The sequence below is a fragment of the Antechinus flavipes genome, chromosome 1 (genome assembly GCF_016432865.1).
Source record: "Antechinus flavipes isolate AdamAnt ecotype Samford, QLD, Australia chromosome 1, AdamAnt_v2, whole genome shotgun sequence".
NCBI lineage: Eukaryota > Metazoa > Chordata > Mammalia > Dasyuromorphia > Dasyuridae > Antechinus > Antechinus flavipes.
The window spans coordinates 516,859,125-516,882,061 of record NC_067398.1 but is presented as its reverse complement, the minus strand read 5'-3'; the positions used below and the strand labels follow the sequence as shown (position 1 = coordinate 516,882,061).

At 31.0% G+C, this 22,937-nt stretch overlaps 1 protein-coding gene across 1 annotated transcript in view; it reads right to left on the bottom strand.

Annotated features, from left to right (window-relative positions):
- CDH7 (cadherin 7) overlaps positions 1-22,937 on the bottom strand; it is a 209,631-nt gene that overhangs the window by 127,449 nt on the left and 59,245 nt on the right. The window contains exons 3-4 of the mRNA XM_051970519.1: positions 4,277-4,571; positions 135-254 (exon numbers count right to left, since the gene is read on the bottom strand). Coding sequence (XP_051826479.1) covers positions 135-254; positions 4,277-4,571 — 415 coding nt within the window. The remainder of the gene's footprint in view (positions 1-134; positions 255-4,276; positions 4,572-22,937) is intronic.

The window sequence follows — 22,937 nt, the reverse complement described above, 5'->3', positions numbered from 1 at the left end:
TGTACTGAATGAAACAAGCTCAGGAGAAATAAAATGTCTACTGTCATAACTAAATGTACTATCAAAATGTCCTATACAAATTCCAAGCAAAGAGATGTCAAATCCTTCTCAAGGATGCTGCATTCCAGTTTTACCTGTCTTTGGCTCCACAGAAAAGTATGGCTGTCCCTGCAGAATACTGTAAACCACTCGGGCGCTGTTGCCATAAGTAGGATCATCTGCATCCGTAGCTGTTACTTGTACCACCGAGGTTCCTATGTACCATTAAAATACCATTTTAATCAAATAACATTCTGTTATTTTACAAATTCTGTAAATTCTAGATTGATATTATGAATAATCTGGAAATTACATTAATTTTAAAGAACATTTATGTGTTTCTATTGTAATATCAAGAACATTTTAAAATTAGAAATATTTATAAAATATTTTAGTCAATTAAAAATAAATCTGAATGACTATCCAAACTATTAGGATTATCAGATATATAATGTCCAAGAGAAAAATAAGCTAGATTGAACTTTGTATATTTTAATCTACCATATCCAATCTACAAATAATCAAGAGTGGCAAAGTTCCCAGAAGTCCTTGCTCCTAATGTTCCAAATAACCATCATAAGTAATGGCACTTAAGACTCACCAAATTTGCTAGTATTATCTGACTACAATGGTGCTAAAGCTTTAACCAAAATTATCTAACAATATTAAGCATTTAGAAAAAAAAAATTAGCTAACATGTAGACTTTGATGTTAATTGAGTACTTTAGTTACTTGGTACCATGTATTTATTTGTTTTTCTTGGGATGTACAATATTGTAGCCATTTAGGTATGAAAATTCCCTAAAAAGAAAAAAAATATATATCTTCTTTAACCAATTTTTAAAAATCTTAGTGCCCAGTAGAAGACTATAATGTGCAATCTGGTTATTCAATAAATGTGTAATAATGAAGATTTAAAGCTAAGATGGATTTTTATGACCATTTGGTCAAATTCCTTCATTTTAGAAATAAGAAAATGAAGTTATTGGTAAAAAAAAAATAACAATTACTATAAGATAAAAATGAATGGACTGGATAATTTTTGCATGGTTCTAAGGAAAGTTTTGAAAAGATTAAAATATGATGCAAGTAGATCATTATTATACTTCTTTGCAAATTCCCTGAATAAGGCAGAATGGCAATATTTATATGAATTATAACCTCAGAGTTGCCTGAGGAATTGAGAGGTTAGGTGACTTTACCATAATGACAAAACGAATACGAATATGAGAAATTCAAGGCTTTCTAATGGTATAAGAAAAGTTCTCTATTCAGGTCACATAACTTCTAATCATCATTCTTCTCATTCTATAATATCATCATTTCTTTTGAATTTCCTCTTAGGGACTTGACATATGATTGAGGGACAATATATGTTATTTTAAATAAAGTATTATGAATTGAGTGTCATATCTTATGATTCATCGATATAATTGTAGCTGAAAGCATATTATTTCTTTACTCTTCTAAATGCCTGGATAGCTTTCTTTATTTATATTTTAATATTCACTCTAATTATAAAGATTTTAAGTTTGCAATGCTAAGATTTTCCTCATTTTCTATATGGTCTCTCAAAATGACATTATATTTTGAGATGAATATATAATGTCATTTTAAGAGACATATTTTGAGAGGAATAAAATGTCATTTTAAGAGACAATGTAGACAATGAAGAAAATGTTAGCATTACAAAGTTAAAGTCTTTATAATTAGAATGAATATTACTTGCTTTTAATGAGTTTAAGGGACATGTATACATACATATATATGTGTGTATATATATATATATATAACATATAAGTATGTGTCTATGTGTGCATGTGAAAATATATACACAATTAATTTTCTAATATATGCACACTTATTTTTCTTTTTAAGTATTAGCTATGCTATATTTATAATACAAACACACATAGATATATGTATGTATGTACAATGCACACGCACATAAAAACATCTCTCTCATATTATAGACTGCATTATCTATTCCATGATACCATTGTTTTTTCTTGATTCAATGGGAAATGCTGCCAAAGAATTTCTGAATGATATGAATACTATATTCTAAAAGACCAAAACCACTCCTAAAAACAAATGAACCATTCCTGACAAAAACTGAAGCCTACTAAGATTTGGTACTAGAGGTAATTCTTAATATTAAAAAAAAAAAAAACTCCTTCTGAAAAACCCATTTACTTAACAATAACTTTCATATTTCCAAAGAACAATTAAATTTTTAGAATTATTTTCAACAAAGCTATTTTGAAAAGTAATCAAAACTGCTCATGCTTTGCTTTGATCCTATTACTCTTCATCAGACAATCAAGCATTATTTTCTTCATTATTTATAGACATTACCTAGTTTTCTATACTTGTTGAGGAATACTGTAAGTACTTTAATTAAAAATATTTAATTTTAAAAACTATTAATATAAGTATCAATATATGCTAAAGTAATGAATACTTATCAAATCTCAATTCAATACAAGTGCAATTCAATGTTATTGTAAAGCAAGCCCTGAAGTCTTTTAAAAATGATTTTCTAAAAGATTCTGAGCCAGGTTTTTACATATGTCAATCTAACAAACAAAATAACAAACATAGGTGAATTTTTCATTCATATATTTTAATGTCAGGGTACTACTGTGAAAATCAATACTAAGGTATATTATTTGGTTTCAAAAATATATAGTTCTCTAAAAAATTGCTGATATTAAGCTACTTTAAAAAGTGTAAGAAATAGCCACATTCTCTCATTATCTAGACATAGAAGCCTTCAGTGAGTCAAAGAAAATTGTGCATGAGTGTCCCTATTCTGTAAAGGGGTATATACATACTATGTTTAGTGAAATGTTCCTTCATTGGTCCCATTTTTTTTTGTCATTTCCCACTCAACTCTATTCTAGAAGGAAATATGTATTTCCTCTTTCATATTATTTCCCTCCAGGGGGTCACTTTTGTTGTCTGCTAGAATCTCTAAGAATCACTTTGCAGTACTGGGAACAATAGTAAAAGAAAAAATGAGTGACCCTATTTGGTGAAAGTAAGGGTTTTCAAATGATGGTAAACTGCTTGAACCAAGTTCAAACTTTTGCTTGAAGAGAGAACTTCTGAGAGGTGTCAGAATTGCTAATTCTTGAGGCTTTTAATCCCAGAGTGTTACCCCCAATAGCAGCATTAGCCAAAGCTAAGCTCACAACATAAGTGTCCTCTGTTTTAATAGCAAAATGCCTACTAAAACAGGGAAAATGATAAGGGCAAATATAAACAACATCCAGACTGTAATCACCAAAGATAGCATTTGACAAGAAATGCTTCATATGTGAAGGAAATCAATATAATTGGAATGTTATTGTATTCAAATATGTAATTAATCATTGTTATTTCAACTAAGCTTTCATTATAAAAACTGAAGATCCTTAGGGAAAAAAATTCAAAAAATCAGTCTCCCTACTTCTTAGGTCTTTAAACTTTTATATTATATTTCTTTTTTGACTTTTCTTCATACTTGGCTAAATTGATTGTAGATGGACAAAGTAAATGATAAAAGAAAAGGCATTCTTATTTCCTGATACAGAAAAATATGCCAGATATATTTTATTTGATATTTTTCCATTTAAGTTAATGGAAAAATTAAAACATGATTAGAAAGTGAAAGTAAATGGACATTTATCAATGGAATGCAGACTCACTATAAGAAGACAGAGAGTTCAGCCAATCCAAATGTTAGGTTGATAGGCCATTTATATTGTTCCAGGGGAAGACTTGACAACAAAAAACTGCTCATAACATTGAACCAATGCCTTTTGGCATGGGGAAAACATAGAATAAAATCACAGGAATATGTATTTCTTTGGTATGAGTTGGTATGTGTGTATATGTGTGTGTATATATGTACTTTTTTGATATAATCTCATTTACATTTGACAGGCAAGCAGTACTTAAATATTGAAACAAAGAAGAGATAAAAGTCCAAAGCACTTGATTCAGGTTCTAAAAAGAGTTACATATACTGAGGTTTCCTCTATATAGATAGCTGTTTTCTTCGGTTTAGGGCAAAATAATGTAGAACTCATGTTGGTGACTCCTGTACATCCCCTCCAAAACAAACAATAGTGAAGAATTTGGGAAAATCTGACCACAAATATGCATATGAAATTGAGAGATTTTTTTTTAGAGTCCTGAAAAATTAGTTATTGTTATTTTTTACTATAAGATCAAAGTGGTCTGTACTTACCCACAGGAGACATTTCAGGCACACCTGCAGTATATGGGCCATCCAAAAATTTTGGTTCATTGTCGTTGATATCCTGAATCTTAATGACGAATTCCGATTCTGGTTCCACAGGTTTATTAGTCAGCCTATCTAGTGCTTGTGCTCGGAGCGTGTAGTAGGCCTGTTCTTCCCGATCCAGCCTCTTTGTAGCATGAATATCCCCAGTATTCTCATCAATAATGAAAATGGAACTTGCCCCTTCGCCTGACAAGATGTATTTGATGGAGCCATCTCCTTTATCAACATCAGAGTGAAGCTGGTGAAAAATTGATGTGAGATGAGATTAACTTACAAGAGAGTCAGTGATATGGAGATATGTAAAAAATAATTCTTATGTCAGGCAGCAGCACATGAAATTTTATTGTTCTAGGAAAGATAAGTTGAATGCTCATTGTGCATAGAAAAAAAAAACTATCAGAATCTGTCAACTTCTCTCATAAACAAAACAATTTCATCTCTTTCAGTAAACAATCTGATTTCCAAATCTAGACATGTCATCTTAAAATCATTGTAACTTGCAGTTTCATTCTACAATTCAGCTTGTCCAAGGTTTTAGTCATTTTAGTTAGATGCAGTAGACATTCAATAAATATCTACTAATTAGCATCTTGTTTCTAAGAAAAGCACTTCTAAATCTCTATGGTGAAACATTTTTACTATTTATGATTTAAATAGAAAGAAAACTCCTTCAGAAAACACCTGCTGCTCTAAAGAAATACATCATTAAAATTTCATTTTTCTTTTTTTTTTTATATTTTTCATTATTTGTAAAATCTGTTAGATATCATGTCAGTAAATAAGATTACTTCTATATTTCAAAATTTTGGTGTTTAAAAATAGGAAAATAAGGAATTTTGTTATTCTACACAACTAGAGTCTTAAATTAATATTCCCCTGACACATCAGCTAAAGACTCTCTTGAAATACTCAGACCTTCATTACATCCACATGATTAAGCCCAACCTAACAGTGATGACACTACATACCAACTTTGTATTTCGTGTTTAGGAATCTTCCCTACTATGTAAGAATATTATATCAAACTGACAGACCTTGAGATACCCTGACATAATTGCACACTTGCTTGAACTTCATAACCTGAAAAATGCACATTTAAAAAAAAAGTTATGTCTTGCCTCTCAAAAACTATCAACAAAACAAATAAGGAAGCAAAACTAATAAAAACAACACAAAAAATATCATGATAGAATGAAATGATCACTTATGGTAAAAATTTGCTATATAAAGAATTATTAAGTTATCCTTAATAAAATCTAAAACTGTCCTATAGAGGTAGCTTTGCATTTCTTAAATTACAAAACAGTACAGATTAGAATGTATGCAAAAAGATTTAGGAGGCTAAACATAACTTGAAGTTTTTATTAGCTGGATCTAGATCACCTAATCATGCATATTGTTCTGCCTTCTAATATCTAATTCTATGTTTCCTTTGTTTTGCCAATTTCTTGCTATTCATTGCTGAATCATCACCATGTTGATTATTTGTGGTGAATTTCTTTAGGTACACTATCTTGACAGTTTCTCAAAACCCTTTCAGCTCCAAACTTATGATCCTTCCAGATGGAGTAATGAAAGAGCAAGGGATGTGTAATCAGATTTGTGCTTAATTCTCATCTTTTCTTATTGATACCTATGTGCAAGTTATCACACATATCTAGCTTTAGCTGCCTCTTACAGGAAAAAAAATGTGTTGACTTTAATCACATTTAAGCTGTATACTTTTGACTCTAATTTTATGATCCTATTCAGAGAAATTTAAAGTCTCCACTCTCTTGTGACATTACTATTCTGAAACTTTAGCTATCCTTATTGTTGCAATTGTTTTTCAACTGTATTTTTCTGTTTGAGATATTTTATATAAGCTCTGTTTTCTCTTAAGTGGATGTAACTTTGTTGTTCAGTCACTTTCCAGTCATATAACACTGTCCATGACCTCATTTGATGATTTCTTGGCAAAGATGTTGACATGGTTGCCGTTTCTTTCTTCAGCTCATTTTACAGATGAAAACTGAAGCAAACAGGATTTAGTAATTTTCCCAGAGTCACACAGTAAAGTGTCTCAGGCCAGATTTGAACCCATATTTATCTTCCTGATTGCAAGTCCAGAACTCTATCCATGCACCAATTAATTGCTCATGAATGTAACTTATTTGCAATTCAAATAGAAAATATAATAACTGTTGCCTAATTTCTATCACCAATATTTAACTGACTGCTTTTTGTTTAATATGGCACAGGGCCTATGCTACAAATATTTTCTAAGTGACCAGAAATTATCTATAAGGTAAAGCTAGGTGGATTATATTGACATTCCCTAAGATATACTCAAATATGAAATGAAGGTATTTAATACAGTACCTGGCAAATGCAGGACATTTAATAAATGTGTATGTGAATGAATGAGCTAGATGAAATTAAAATCCCTTCCAGAACTAAATTGGGCAATCCTATGATAATATTGCATAGTCTTTAGGACTATGAATATTCTCATTTGCAACATCAATCCTTATAATTTCTTCAGCTAATTCATGCCAGTTGATACAACTTTCAGAATATAAAATATGACCCCAGAATGTTTTCCTGAGGTCCCAGACACTTATTAGTGCACACATTATTTAAAACAGTAGTTTTAAAAGGTCAGAGGAGGGGGAAGTTATCAATAGAGAACAAATTAAATCCTGATTACAGGCTCCAGCTTAGAATTTAAGGGTACTGTCATTAGCTGATCATTAGTCATGGGAATATAAAACAGTGATAAAAAGTTTCAAATTATATTTCATTTCTTGTTTGAATGGTATTTGGGGATCTAGATTATTCTCCCTACATCCAGGTTTCACTTCAGCTTCTCTGTACTTTTCTATCATCATTTCCATCACTAACAATTTCCACTCAGCTAGGAGTACCACTAGGATTGCACTCACTGCCAAAATCCACTGGCAAAAAATCACTTTGAGTCAAAGCTTAATGCCATTGATAGGTCAGTGTCAGCATCAGCAGTTAAAAATGGGTGACCAATTTTGAAATTTTAAGATGGATAAATAACTATGTATGACACATTCTACTTTATGTCCTTCAGATATTTAATATACTCAATTATATGCACTATTCCAGTCTTAGGAGGTAGACTGAATGAGCCTATGCTTTTAGAAGAAATGTGCTATCTTTGTTGCTGAAAAAGGAATCATCAGCAAAAAGCTAAGATGCTGAAAGTGTAAGACTGTGTAAGGCACTTTTAGTATGACCCACATTGTAGTAAAGTACATTTTCCTGTTATTAATCTTGATCTTTCCTCATTTTGACAGACCTACTCTCTATATATTTCCTTTAACAGTCTTTTCATGAGGAAGAAATGAGTGTAAAATTAGATAGTACACATACTGCAGAGTTACAAACCCATACAGTAGTCTCAGAGTAAGAAAAATTAAAACAGAAAATCTCCTATGACTAAACTTAAATATCATAACACAAAAAAGAACTGAAAACATTTCATGTTTATGTCATTTTGATATGCATTATTTTCTCAAGGTCTCTCAAATAATAAGGAATTGAATTGATTACTCACCAGCCCAAACTCACTTTCACTTGCATTTCCTGAGTACTCCACAAAATGTGTGTGGAAACCTAACAGTAAAGGTTTATTTTAAACATAAGTTTTGGGTGGTTACTTTCAGCCCTATTTTTTAAGTGTGGGGAATTTAGGTTACATATGAAGTAAAGATCATTGGATTTTGTATTTATTATGATGCTATAACAAAAGCAAAATATGAATCCAGAGTACCATGGATTGTTGATATCAAAGATACTAAAAGTGAGAACATTAAATTACTAGAGTGAACCAAATTGGTCTAGTCTATTCAGTCCAATCCTCTATATTAGATTGGTAACAACCAGTCACAAATTGTGAAGGGCTAATTTTCCTGCATAAAATCAATCTCAGAAAGTTAGAGACATATTATACAATACTGTTATTTTCTATTATTAACCCAATTTATGTGTGTCATCTATGGATTCAACTTTCAAGAAGTTATTTTTATTTTCAGCTTTAATCATCTCTATGTGCTTTGTAAAGTAATAATGGTGGTTTGTCTTGAATTAATTTTTTCAGGGTTTTAGTATGCATCTTAGTTCTCACATAAAAATACTACCTGAACCCTCTATGACTATAGATAACACATTTATTTTTTTCCTAAGATGAAGACTATTGTTTCAGTATGTCCAAATAGAACCTTTATTGAGTCTTTTAGGGTATATCCTATTCAATTTAGATGTCCTTTTAAGAACTTTATTCAGTTGTTTCTCCAGATATACCAAGAGAAGTATACAAAAATTTATATGTTCATATATAGCATGAATTTGGATAGGAGGAAAATAATGTTTATTTTGTCTGTATTTTCTTACTCTTTCAGAATCTCAATTTATGCCAGGCTAGTGTCCTCAAGGACACTTCAAGAACTTTTGGTTCCACTATTTAAAATTTAATATGTTATCTGCAGAGCAATATTACTTCAGAATAAGGAATGAGTCCAATAAGAGGATTTTGCAGGACATAAAATTAGAGATAATATCAGGTTCAAGGCAGTGAAGTTCAATGGATAAAAGGCCAGTCAGTATTGGTCTAAAAAAATCAAGAAAACCTAGATTCAAATCCCTCTTCTGAACCATAATATCAACCTAATTCTAGGTAAGTGATTTAACCCAACAATAAAAGCAAACAACTCTCTAAAATAATAAAGAATACAAAAAGTTGCTGCTCTATATTGAAAGAGAAATTATCTGAAATTATAGGACAAGATAAATAATAAGAGACTAGAAAGAATAAAAATGATTTTCTTATTTCATACTTTTCATCCTTATGCATTCTTTTTGTCCTCTAATCAAGCACTCTTAGTGATTTTCTAGCTAATTTCTTTCCCCGAAAGCTCAGCTACAATGAACTAAAACAAAATCTCCAATCTCAGGTCTTCATGAGGATAGTGGAGATATACTACTTTGAAAATTCTCAATCTGAAAAACTTCTAAGGATAGACTAGGAAAACTCTATGTCACTTCTAAGAAATGTTTGAAGGGGGAAGGAAGAATAAATAGCATTAAATTAACTAAAATTTACTCTTTATTTTTATGGACAATGAAATAGCAAGAATTTTAAAATATGCCCCTATTTATATACATATATTATAATTTGCATACACAGATGAAATAATAATTTCATGGAAAATATAATCATTCCTATTTATGAATGAAATTAGTCACCCTGTGAATTAATATGCCAAATATTTATAACATAACAGAGTACCTTTTGAGATTGAAATCAATCATCGTGTAATCTCCAAATTCAGTCCATATTAGTTATAACATAAACAGAAGCATGTGGGACTAATGCAATTAATTTTCAGTGTACCAATTACACTTTTTAAGTTATAGAGGTAATTTAAGAATACTCATTTTGTATCTTTTATAAAGTTGTTTTAAAAAATAACATTAACACATGACTGTGGTATAACATTTAGTAATTTAATAGCTCTCAAGCTTCTGGAGAAAAATTATAGATTTAAACAACTGTTTGATCCATGTTTTAATTTAGTCTAAGTGCTGTTAAAAAAAGTATTAAATATAGTGAAAATAATTTATTTAAATTCTCTTTTCCTCTTATTTTGAGCTTCCTTGAACTTTTTTATCTGTGAAGTGGGGCAGAGGAGGGGAAAATATAACAATTTCTCTATTAATTACTTCCCAAGTTTTCTGTGAAGAGCAGATGAAATTATGTATTAAATAGCCTGAAGTTTTAAGTATGTGTGCCAGCCATTTTTTATTACTTATAGTAAGGATGGCAAGATTTAAAACAGGAAAGATAAAATGCAATTATATAAAATATAGCATATAAATAATTATATTTACTGCTTAATGACTAAATAAACAAACAAAAAAGGGTTTCAAAAATGTTTAGGCCAGGGCTAATCTCAATCTTTAGAAAAAGATAAGTAAAATAATATGCATTTTTTTTTTTTACAGATGATATCCTAATTAAAAGGGGTTTTTTTGGCAGGAAAGTTTATTTAGGATTGTCTTGTTATCAAACCAAAATCACTTGTTGCCTAGGGAAAAATCTTCATTTGAACTTTAAAACTGAGTAGAAGTTACAAATTCCAACTGTGTCATTTGCCTGTGTCATTTTTGTTTCATTTAGGATCTAAGCATTACAAAATTAGTAGCAACACTCTTTTACTCAACCCACTCCATAGCAACTCCCTCAGTCAGGCTATTAGCATTGTCTAACATCATTTCCTTCTTTTCCAGAATTATAAACTGAGTCAGTCACTCATAACCAAAAATAGAACCATTATATTTTTCTTCTCAAAACCAAGATGAACACATACCTATAAAACATACAGGAATTTGCAAAGTAGGGTATTTTTTTCTATTTCTTTTTTTAAAAATAAATACACATTTTAATATGAGAAAATTACATTCATCCTAACAAGTAGGTATTTATTTGATGATAGACGATTGGGGGATAGAGCAAAAACACAATTTGAGTGTAAAGTCAATAAGTATATTATCTTGCTTTGTCTTTCTAATCACATTATAAATTACTTCATTTTAGATAGGTTATGGTCCATATAGTTGAAGATAATGTCCACAACAGTAAGGTCACAATTCCTTTAAAATGGTAAGAATGGTATGAATTCTATTGCTTAATATGATGCTTTCCATTCCTGTTTGATTGATTCTGTATACCCATGCAATCAATACTCCAGACAAAATATTATTCTAGAGAAATTCTTCGAGTTCCATTAAATCCAACTGAGATATCTCATCATGGAATGAGACTATGGCCCTTAAAAATTCTTAAGAGACTAGACTCATATTCTTGGTCATTTTTCACTCTGTATCCAGCTCTTACCTCACATTTCCCCTTTTCTTTCTCCAACTACCTCTGTAAATTTAATCAAATTAAAACTGATACTGTCTCTGGAAAGGACATGTCTTTGTATTGTTTTGATATTGCATTTATTACCTCTGACTTTAAAGTACAAAGCATCCTTATATGATTACATGTTGTCCCACCTTATTAAAATGTAAACTCCTTAAGGGTTGGGACCATCTCAGTTTTGTACTCATATCTTCAGGTTTAGCATAATTCTTGGTATAATAGTATTTAAATACTTTTTTTTTTTGTTTTAAATATAGAATTCAAGTAACCTAGTGTTCTCAAAAGCTATATAAAGGGAAAGCAAGAAGTACTGCAGATCTTTTATCAAACAGGGAAGGTTGAGATTCACTAAGGTTGAAAAGGCTCACCAGCAGAAGATTGTCCAACTGGGGGGTGGGGGGAGGAAGAGTAATTCATTTAAACACCTACTAAGTTAAGGAAAGACTACAATACACAGTGAAGAAATCACAGATCCTTGAAGGACTTAAGTACATTCTGAGCATTAAGACAGTAAATCCTCATTAATTCAGGATCCACTTAGGAAAAACTTGTGAAAATCTTCAAATACCAGATAGAAAAGGAATATACTGAACAAATAAATAGTAGAACCAAAAGAAATGTTTTGCCTACTTAAGGGGGGAAGTCAAGAAATTGTTCTCAAGCACTCAGAAAACTACTTTGTATGCAAATACTGATGGGAAACAATTTTTTTCCTATTTGTTAAAGTACTTAGAAGATGCCCAAAGACCTCTAACACCATTATATATATATATATATATATATATATATATATATATATATATATATATATATATATATATATATATAGCTACCTCAGTCAACAGGATTCTTAGACTTACTGTAATGTATTAAATTACACTTGTTTAATGTCCCCTAGATCAAAATTTTCACTGAATCAGACTGACCTCTCCATTTAAAGATAAAAAAATAAGGTTTTATCATATGTGAAGATGTGCTGAAAGATTAAAGTTTACATTAAAATATGCAAACTAATGATGTTCTACCAAAAGAAAAGGTAGTCTAAAATAAAAATTCACTTTATATGTTACAGATTCACAAAAAAGTTCTTTCTTTGGGTTTAGTTGTTTTTGCTGTTGACTATAACAATCAGCCAATTTAATATCTGCTTCAATTTTGCACAAGGTACAGCTCTTGTTTATAGAGTTCATATTATAAAGCCCTTGGTGTTAATATTGAGAGAGTATTGTGTCAGATACCCTTTGGCAGTTTTATTAATACAAACTAAATGTCATTTCAGTACAGAATGACTGTATTATATCAACACTTACACTATGTTATAATTCAGGCTAGGTTCCATCCTTACATTTGAACCCCAAATGTAAGCTGTGAACCACTTATTTGGGGACTTCCTCCTCCTCTAAGAAGGTACATCACAACGCAATCAACTCTATTAGATTCTTGTTCATTTCCTTCCCCCACTCCATAAATCTTCTTTAGAGAATTGATTTGACAAGCTGAGGGTCCTCATCTCAGTATCTTGACATTATGGGGATACTAACTGAATATGCAAATAGTCTATTCGTAATATATCACTCTCCAAACCTGACCAGTTCATGCCATGAGACAAACAAACTTCTTACCAGCACTCTCACAAATATTGGCGAGGAGTAAACACACACACACACACACACACACACACACACACACACACACAATTTATGGCTCACAGCTTAGAATGCAAGGGCATTAACCTCCCACCAACTCCCTAAATCACTCACTGGTATATGCTATCTTGTAAATTATTCACAAGAAGGAGAAGAGGAGTTGAGTAGGATGATATTTGTTGTGCTGTGTCAAGATATAGAACAAAATCAGCTGCACATTAGGATAGTGCACATTGTGTCCTAGAATGGGACAAAGTTAAAAATGGTCAATGACCAAGAATCAAGGCCTATGCCTGCATAATTTCTCCTATTCACCAACTGATTGATGTTCATTATGAAATAAATACACAGCCAAATGAAGATTGGGGAGTATTTTTGCCCCTTTCTAACCAAGAGACTTACTAAATTTTTTATTTGATAAGATGAGGAGATACAGATTCATCAGACTTATTTGAAAGAAGGGAAATAAATATTCCTGGTTTTGGCAATAATTTCTTGAGAAAATACAAGTTTTACAGACATGGCCTATTGTACTTTCAGTAAACATGATGCTTCCTAAATGAAAAATACAGAAAAAGTATTTTTCATATTAATCCACAAAGATACTATTGTAATGCCTTATGAGAGAAATATGAAGATCTAGAAGGAACAAATTCCAGTTCTTGAAAAGATTCCAGATTTGACTACATTTTTTCTTTGAGGTTGTCTGCTAAATACTGGCATGTTCATCCCCAGAAGGTTGGCCAGAAGGTTAACCTATGGCTTAAATAAGGAAGTAATATAATTCTCAGTCTTACATGAATTTCTGCTTTAGGAATGACACTGGTAGAATGGTGGATAAAGAGGCAGAGGTTTCAAACTTCATAAATAATAAATATAAATTATTACTTCCCTTAATGGGAGATCTTTAATATACATTCACTAATGAACTGAAAAGCATAGAAATAACTAGATAGAAGTACGGAAATTTAGTAAATATTCTGACTGACATAACAGATATGTCATAATCAGAAAGTTAAATCACCTTTTTAGGCCTTAGCTTTTTCCACCCATAAAAAGAAAGATAAAAATAATTTTAGCTAGAGACAGAACTATATAGAAGGGTAGATGACAGTTCACTACAGAAGTTTATCAGGGGTAATTTAATTGGTTGGCTAAAAAAAAAAGAAAAAACAAGCAAACTCCAAAACTACTAAGATATACCTTTTTTTTCAATGGGATGCTTTGCCATTTGCTAATGGTTTTGATATGCTAATGATGTTTATATGGAAACAAGATGGGCAGCGAAGTGGCAAGGTGAGACTATAGTCAGAAGATCTGAATTCAAATCCAGCCTCAGAGTTGTAACTAGACAATTCACTCAATCTCTGTTTGCCTCAATGAGGCAATGGAGATTCATTGGGAATCATACAGGCACCTATCTCGCAAGGTTATATTATTATGAAGATCAATTGAGATAATATTTGTAAAATTGAGATAATATATGTAAAGTACTCATAATGCCTGAATCATAGTAAGAATAATATAAATATTAGTTATTATTGTTACTGTTATTGTTTTAAACAGACCACCAAGGATATGGGTGCAATTCAGGTACCAACATTTTTTAAGGAAGTGGAGAAAGTCTATAAAAGGCTTCATATAACCTCTCAGAATAATTGAACATTTATTAGGACAGTTAATGATGTTAATGGCAGAGAGAGAGAGAGAAAATAAGGAAGAGAAGAGAGAAAGAAAGAGGGAGAGAGGGAGAAAGAGGAGGAGAGAGAGAGAGAAAACAATAAATTGTACTGGGCAAAGTATTACAAGATGAAATAAAAGAAAGCAAAGATTAGGAGACCATCGAAAAATCTCATGCTTCTGCTTTATTTTTTCAAGAAGAGTGTTGGACACATTGTTTGTAACAAGCCTTGAACAACATAAAAATGACAACTTTCTTAATGAAAAGGAAATAGTGGTATATATCAATTGATTCACCATCAACTATTTGTATATAGTGTAATCATCAAATAATTAAAGCAAATGTAGAAACCTAGCAAATAGTAAGAAAAACAGAAATGATGGTATGTACATGAAACAATTGCAATTAATCTCTTAAACAGTTGATTCTAAAAAATGAAAAATGACCTAAAGTTCATTATTATTGCTATCAACATTTCTTCAATGAAATTAGATCAACTTAAACCCTAACAAAATAATACCAAAAGAGCCCTAAAACATCTTCAGCCAGCAAATATTTGAACTCTTTACTAAATGCTGAAACAAAGCAGTTGGTCCCAGGAATAATAGCAACCCCAGTATTCTCTCCAATCCAACATTCCACCAGTCTACTGCCAGCCACACCCTAGCAGCCATTGTCTTGGGAAGCAATCCTTATGGAGACAAACCTAGAAACTACTTCTTCTGGTACTAGAGCCCTTGCCTATGCAACAAAGGCAAATAGTAATGATCAGTGCATGGTCCTCCCTAACTTAAATCTAATTCACTTACATGTCATGGCATCACCTGCCTGATATCATGTTCCTCTTTGAGAATGAAGGACAAACAATAATAATGATCCAAAAATAAAACTCTTGCCATCAAAGTTCTTGGTATTAACAAATGTTTCAAAATTAAAGATGCATATGATTAGCTGTAGAAATTACCTCATTACCTACATTACCATCTTCTTTGACACTGTACCATAAAGACCATCTAATTTGAAGTTAAAACCTTTGTGTTGTCTCATCTTAATTCTTTGAAAGCAGGGGCTATCTCCTTTTTCAACTGACACCCCCAGTACTGATATAGTTTTTTATACACATTAAGAGTTTAATAAACTATTTTTCATTCATTTTTGCATTCATAATCATGAGTCAAGCATGATTTGATGGTACAACAGATATATTTCTACTCATCAAGAATAAATTGGCAATATCACAATGAAAACAAAACAAATATATGTGTGCATACATATACATATACATAAATATATCTAGAGATATAAAGATATATATATATAGAGAGAGAGAAAACCACAACCAAAAAATTAAGGAAGAAGGCAAATTTAACTGATTAACTATTTCTGTTAGTCTTTCATCCAAATTTGCTTTCTTTCCCTCTCCTGGAGAGGAATTTATATCTATATCTATATCTATATATCTATATATCTATATATCTATATCTATATCTATATATATATCTATATCTATCTATCTATCTATATATATATATATATATATACACACATATTTGTATCATAGTGCCTTGGTAAGTGTGTAATAAAAATTTGTTTTAATTGAACTTAATTTTATTCTTTGTTTTAACAATAATACTTCAGTCAAATTCCTTAAATATAATGTGTTGTTATTTTTCTTCAATCATTTCAATAGATTGCATGTTATTTTTCTTAAAGTAGTATTGATTCTATAATATGACCTAATATATAGTAACCTGATGTTTTAACTCAATTCTGCTATCCATTATTTGACAGCATGAGCATTATGATTGAAGATTGGTAAGAAAAAACAACAACAAAAATGGCTAACTTTCCTAGAACTTCTAAATTCCAGCAAGGCCCATTTTTTAATTAATTCCCGAAGGCAAAGAATTGCTATTCTTCCCTAGGTAAACAAGACAAAGTAAGGAAGTACATTGTCATGATACAGCAGAATTTCACAATACAAACATGCAAATAAACTAATCCTGAATTAATGTTAAGTTTTCCCACCTTGTGAAAGTCATTAGTGTTTAATACATAATGCTTGCCTTAAGCATGTTTTACATAGGTCTGTGATACTTATGTGATTTTTTAAAATAATTTTGTGTTTTCCAATAATTTTTATTATAACTTTGTTAAAAAAAAACAACAAAAATGTAAATAATGTCTTTATAATGAAAAACATTAACATATACATCTATCTATCTATCTATATGTTTTTCTTGTCACTTATAATTTGGGACCAAAGTTTCCATTAAAACTGATTATTATTTGGTCAATTACTTCAACTTAGTAATAAGTATTACATTTTAATTACTCCAAGTCAAGAACAAGCAAAAAAAAAAAAAAAATAGGTGAGAAGAGGATGCTACAATTATATACTATCCATAGAAGTGGCTGTCAGCTTAGGAGTACTTCTTTAAAAGGGAATATACTATGGTGATGGCCCTGATTATACAAACAGTAATTTACCTTATATTGCTGTGCATAAAATCAATTAATATCCCTTAATTATAAAACATAGAACACAATCTCATTTATTATCCATCCTGATATTTGCAATGGTATGCTTCTTGCGAATACATATTTTGTCAAATTACAGATACATAAATTAGATGTATTATTCTATTTCAGTCTGAACTATCCAAATTACCTTGCAGCAGTACCAGAGCTAATAACAATTTCCTAGCAGAAGCTTGCTAGTAAAAAACATTAATAAAGAGAAACTGATTTCTAAAGGGCATCATTTGGGGTAAGACTTTTTTTATTTTTATACTCCTTTTCCCCCTCTTCTTTGTTTATGTTGCATCCATTAGCTAAAATTTCCTTTAAAGATGGGAAAATATTCTAACTGTGAACCTAGTCTTTGTTATACTACATGAAAGAAAATGATGAAACTATAATGTGATGAATAAGAGTTGTAAAGTGTCAGATATAAAACAATCAGAGTAATTACTATGACTAATTGTCATAGAAGCCTATTAAGTAATGGGCTAGGAAACTATATTCAACAGGACCATATTAATAATGTCAGAAATGTTATACATTAAAGATCAACTACAGGAAATTCTAACAATTTTTTCTTTAGTAATACCATTAAACTTTGCAGTTTTACTGTTCTTTATTGGCTTTATGTTTTGCTACCTTTCCTCTTCTTTCTATAGCTGAAGGAAGAAGGAAAGACTTGGATTCATGAAAAATTTCTTAGAAGTCAATCATCTGAAGAACAAGGTTATAAATTTATAGCTGCTAAATCTCCCAATAAATTTCAAAAACTGGCACAGTATATTCTATGTAAAAGAAATAATTTGGTTCTTTCATATTTGCATTTTTGAAAGAAAATCACAACAAACTTGATTAGGTAAGAGATATTCCATCATTCAATTTATATAAGGTACCCTCTGGAATAAAAAGAAACATATCAAACTCTTGCATTTCCAATTGCCCTTTCGACATCTTGAACGAGTTTCCCAATACATATTTTAAACTTGATGTCCCCCCAATTGAACTGATTATCTTTTCCCCTAAACCTTCAGTGTCTCCTAACTTTCCTATTATTGTTGAGAACAACACTATCTTCCCATTCATTTCAATTCACAAACTAGGTATGTGAGTATTTGATTATCATCTCATGCTAAGACTAATATATAGATTGCTTACGGGTCAGCCTGAATTTTTCCCTATTCTAATCCATTCTTCTATTCAGCCAGTGAAGTGACTTTCCTAAAGCACAAGACTAACCATGTTATCACTATCAGCTGCCAATCATCTCCAGAATCTAATACAAATTATTCTTCTTGGCATTTGAATTCCTTTATGATTTAATTCGCTCCTGCCTTTTCAGTCTTCTTACATCTCACTCCCCACCATGAATTCTTTCATGTAGTAATACAGGTCTCTTTTTTGTTCCATTAACAGCTCTCTGACTATTCCTCCCTTGCCTAGAATGTTCTCCCTCCAAATCTCCATTTACTCCCTTTTCTGGCTTCCTTTATAACCACTAAAAAACTCATCTTCTACCAGTAGCCTTTCCCAATTCCTTTTACCTCAAGTGACCTCTTTGTTACCTATTTCATATTTAACCTGTATAAAGTTCCCTTTTTTTCTGTCTTCCTCTGCAGATTGTGAGTTCCTTAGGAGCAAAAACTATTTTAGTGTCTTTTTATATATTTATTTTATTTATATGTATATATGTCTATACACAAATATATATGCGTATCTGTGTATCTATATATCTCTGAACTCAATTCTATCCTTCTTGGGGGAGGAAGGAGAAAGGGGAAAAAATACAGTAAAAAGTTCGCAGCAGAGAACACAATACACACATTTAATCCTCTCAAAAACCTTGTGGCATGATGGCAAGAAACAAAGAGAAGAGTCACAAGTTTTTAGACAAAATAAACTGTAACTTAGTTGCTGGTGTTCCAAATGTGTGATCTTTATTCAATGGACAATGAATGAACATAGTACTGGAGGGCCCTAATTGAATTAATGTTGACATTTTGGTGATAAATGAGACCAGAAAAAGGAGCTGCACCGCTCAAAAGTTTTCCTTGGAGAGGTAAATACAGGACATGGCCGAGTTAGTTTTATGATGCATCCATGTACAACAAGGAATACTTTTATATGTGATATTTGGATGTCTTATTTTGAAGTGCCCATGATAAATATATGCCAAAAAAAATCATAGGTTTCATTGTTTCTTATTTGGCAACATCTATTACAAAGAAAAACCTGAAAAGAAAATGATAAGACCTTCAAAATTAAATCTACATAATTCTGATATTCAATGACTTTAATAAAAAGGTAAGGAAAGCAAAAAACATTATACAATAAGAAGTCAGTCCTGTTCTGGCTACTAAGTGGCACAGTGGATAAAGTGTCAGGCCTGGAGTCAATAAGACTTCTCCTTTTGGATTTAAATTTGTGCTCAGACATTAACTAGTTACGTGAACTTGAGCAAATTATATAATCCTATCTACCTCAGTTCCTTCTCTTTAAAATCAGATGGACAAGAACATGACAAACTACCTCACTATCATTGCCAAGAAAATCCCAAATGGCATCAGATATGATCTGATCATATGACTGAATCAGATATGACTAAAAAAAAAGTAAACAAAACACTGTTTTGGAAGCACAGGTGGAACAAAGGCTTGAAAGCTTTATCTGAGAATCATAGAGATTTCTACCTTGAAGGATGGATGCATCTGGATGAGTGAGCATGATACTACCTAATACCTAATCCTTCCTATTGGAGGGGATTAGGATAGTTGCAATTAAGCTTTCCTCCCTCCCCTGTCTCTCCAATTACCTAATCATTAATATGAAGCAAAACATAAAAGCAACATTGATAAGAACATAGATTTATGAATTCCTGAAAGGGCAACATATTTTTATCTGCTATATCCCTAGCAAAATGAATAAAAACAACTTAAAGTTATGTGAAAATAAAAAATATATATATTTCTGCTATTTTACCCACTAACTCTTTGCAATATAATAATTATTTGAAGATATTCACAATCTGATTATTTAATCTATACTCTGTAACACTGAAACATTTCCTTTTTTCTAATGATATGTAGTGTAGTGGTTCATGCCTTTAGAGCACTGAAGGAAATAAGCACTGTGTTAACTATGATCTAGACACTCAGATAGCTGGGCACATGCTTAGCCATCTCTAAAACATGATTAGTTTTTCTTCAGGTCATCACCACCTTCTGCCTATTATATTAGTCTCCAAATTATTTTCCTTGTCCTGACTGACTCCCTTTTTTCAAGTCATCTTTAACCTGACTGCCAAAATACTCTTTGTAAAGCTCAGGTATGACCATATCACACCATTTCTTATAAGACTGCAATAACTCTGTAGGATAATTGCAATTATAATTATAATAGTATATATATAATTATAATAGCATTTATAAAGTACTTTAAATTTTTCAAAGAGCCTTACAATCTTATCTTCTTTTATCATCATAATAATCTTGTGAAATAAGTTCTATTATTGTCCCTATTTTACAGATGAGGAAACTAAGACAAAGAGATGTCAATTTATTTGCCCAGGGTCACCAGCTAATAAGTGTCAGAGACTGAATTTAAAGTCAGGTCATCCTGACTTCAAGTACAACACTATCTACTGATCTACCTAGATGCCTCAAAAATATAAGCACTATAGTAAATAAGGGATAAATTCTTAAACCTGGCCTCTAAGGAGCACTATAACCTGGCTACAGCTTACTTTTCCACTGTTTTTGCTCTTTAGTCCTCTCTATGTACCAAATTCCAGATAAAAATGAACTGAAAGAGCTGTTAGCTCTTGTCCCCACCTCATTTCAGCCTCTCCTCTATCCTAAGGAACTATGGATAAATGACTGCTTTAAAATGACTGCTAAAACCCTGCTCTTTCAAGCTTGTAAAGATCCTCAAAGTTAAAAGTATTTTCTCCTCCACATCTTCTAAGAATGATTTCTCTGGATCCTTCATTTGTCTGTATCACATTTTTACATTTATTCTCTTATTTTCTCATTTGTCTCAAAGCACCTTGCGGGTTAGCTCAGTGATTTGGTTAAATCATTGTACATAGTAGGCAATTAATAACTGTTTATTAAGTTGAATTGAATTCTCTTTTTCTGTAGCTGTAGTATCCAGAAAGAGACACTCATAAGTGTTAATATTTGAAAGCACAAGTACTAAGCCTCTGAAGACACTTTAATAAAATATAACATACCCCTATAAGATCTTTTATTAATATATTTGTAAAATTAATGGATTGATGCATTAATATGTACAAGAACTCCATAAACTTGATATACAGATAATTCACAAACATTATACTAAGCATGTAATAGTCATTTGGTAATATGCCATCTAATTAAAAATCTATGTGCCACACTTGAGAATTAAGCCCAAAGAGAAGCATATGAAATAGAGAGCTGGGGAAATATTCAAAAAACAAGGGGCAAAATTTGGGAGGGATTCAAATTATATTAGCTTTCAAAGTAATTATGTTCATACATAAACATAATAAAATAGTGGCAGGATGTGATGGACAAAGTCCCAGAGAAAACACACACACACACACACACACAGTGAACAGTAGAATATGAAAGTTAAAAATGCCCAAAGGCTTCATGAAAAGATTATATGTGTGTGTACATGTATGTATATATATATATATATACCCATATATTAGAATTTACATGTTCACGATGTATAAAAATATACAGAGTAAATATAACCTAGTAAATATGTATATTTGTGGGTATGTATATATATATATATATATATATATATATATACACACATATATATGTGGGTATGTATATATATATATATATATACATGTATATGTATATATACATATACATATATGCAAACATAATGTGTGTAAACATATGTATATGTTTGTATATACACATATATTAATAAAGAAATTTATTTATTTACTGAAGAATTTCATGGATATTTTGTACTTTCATATCATTCCTGGTAAAACACAGCTAGAAACTATCATAAATGAGGTTAAAGTAACTTGCCTATAGTAACATAGCTAATATGTGTCAAAGGAAGAAATTCAACACAGGTATTTCTTATTCTAAAACCAAACTTTCATCCACTGCAATATGTTACCTCACAAACAAGAATAATAATCCTCAAAGAAGTTTGATCTTATTATCTAAAATGAAAAGAAAAAGAGATGGATAAAGGATATCTATCCTTTTATACCTATCCTATAATATGCAATTGTACAGAACGTCATTTTCTATGTATGATCATATAGGTTGTTGTAAGGAAAGGAAGGAACAAAGGAAGGAAGAGGAAGGGAAAAAGGAGGAGTGCAAAAGATGCAAAGGGAAAAAAAAAAGATAATGGGCTGAGATATCACTTTACATACATTCCATTTACTTGAATATTAATAATCTGCCCTCCCTTCCTCTCTCCCTTCCTGTGGATAAGGAAAGCTTGGAAGGAGAAAAAAATAAATTCTTGATGATTAAAAAAATGTACAAAAATGTCTGATACTATCTTTTGAATAGAAAATTTTTATTTAAATAACAAAGTAAAAAAAAAAAAAGTTCATCCATTTCTTTTTTTTTTCCCACCTTCTTTAGTCTTTTTTCAAGGTTTAATAGTATACCTGACCTGTGCTGATTCTGAACAAGCTATTGCCACCAGCACAATACCTCATAGTATGATGATTCAATAGCTACATAGACAATATCTTTTTATATTTTGCTGAATACATAAATTGCTTATTTCTCCTGACTTTCACATGCAAATTGAAACACATTTTCTCATTCATTATCCTAATAGTATTAT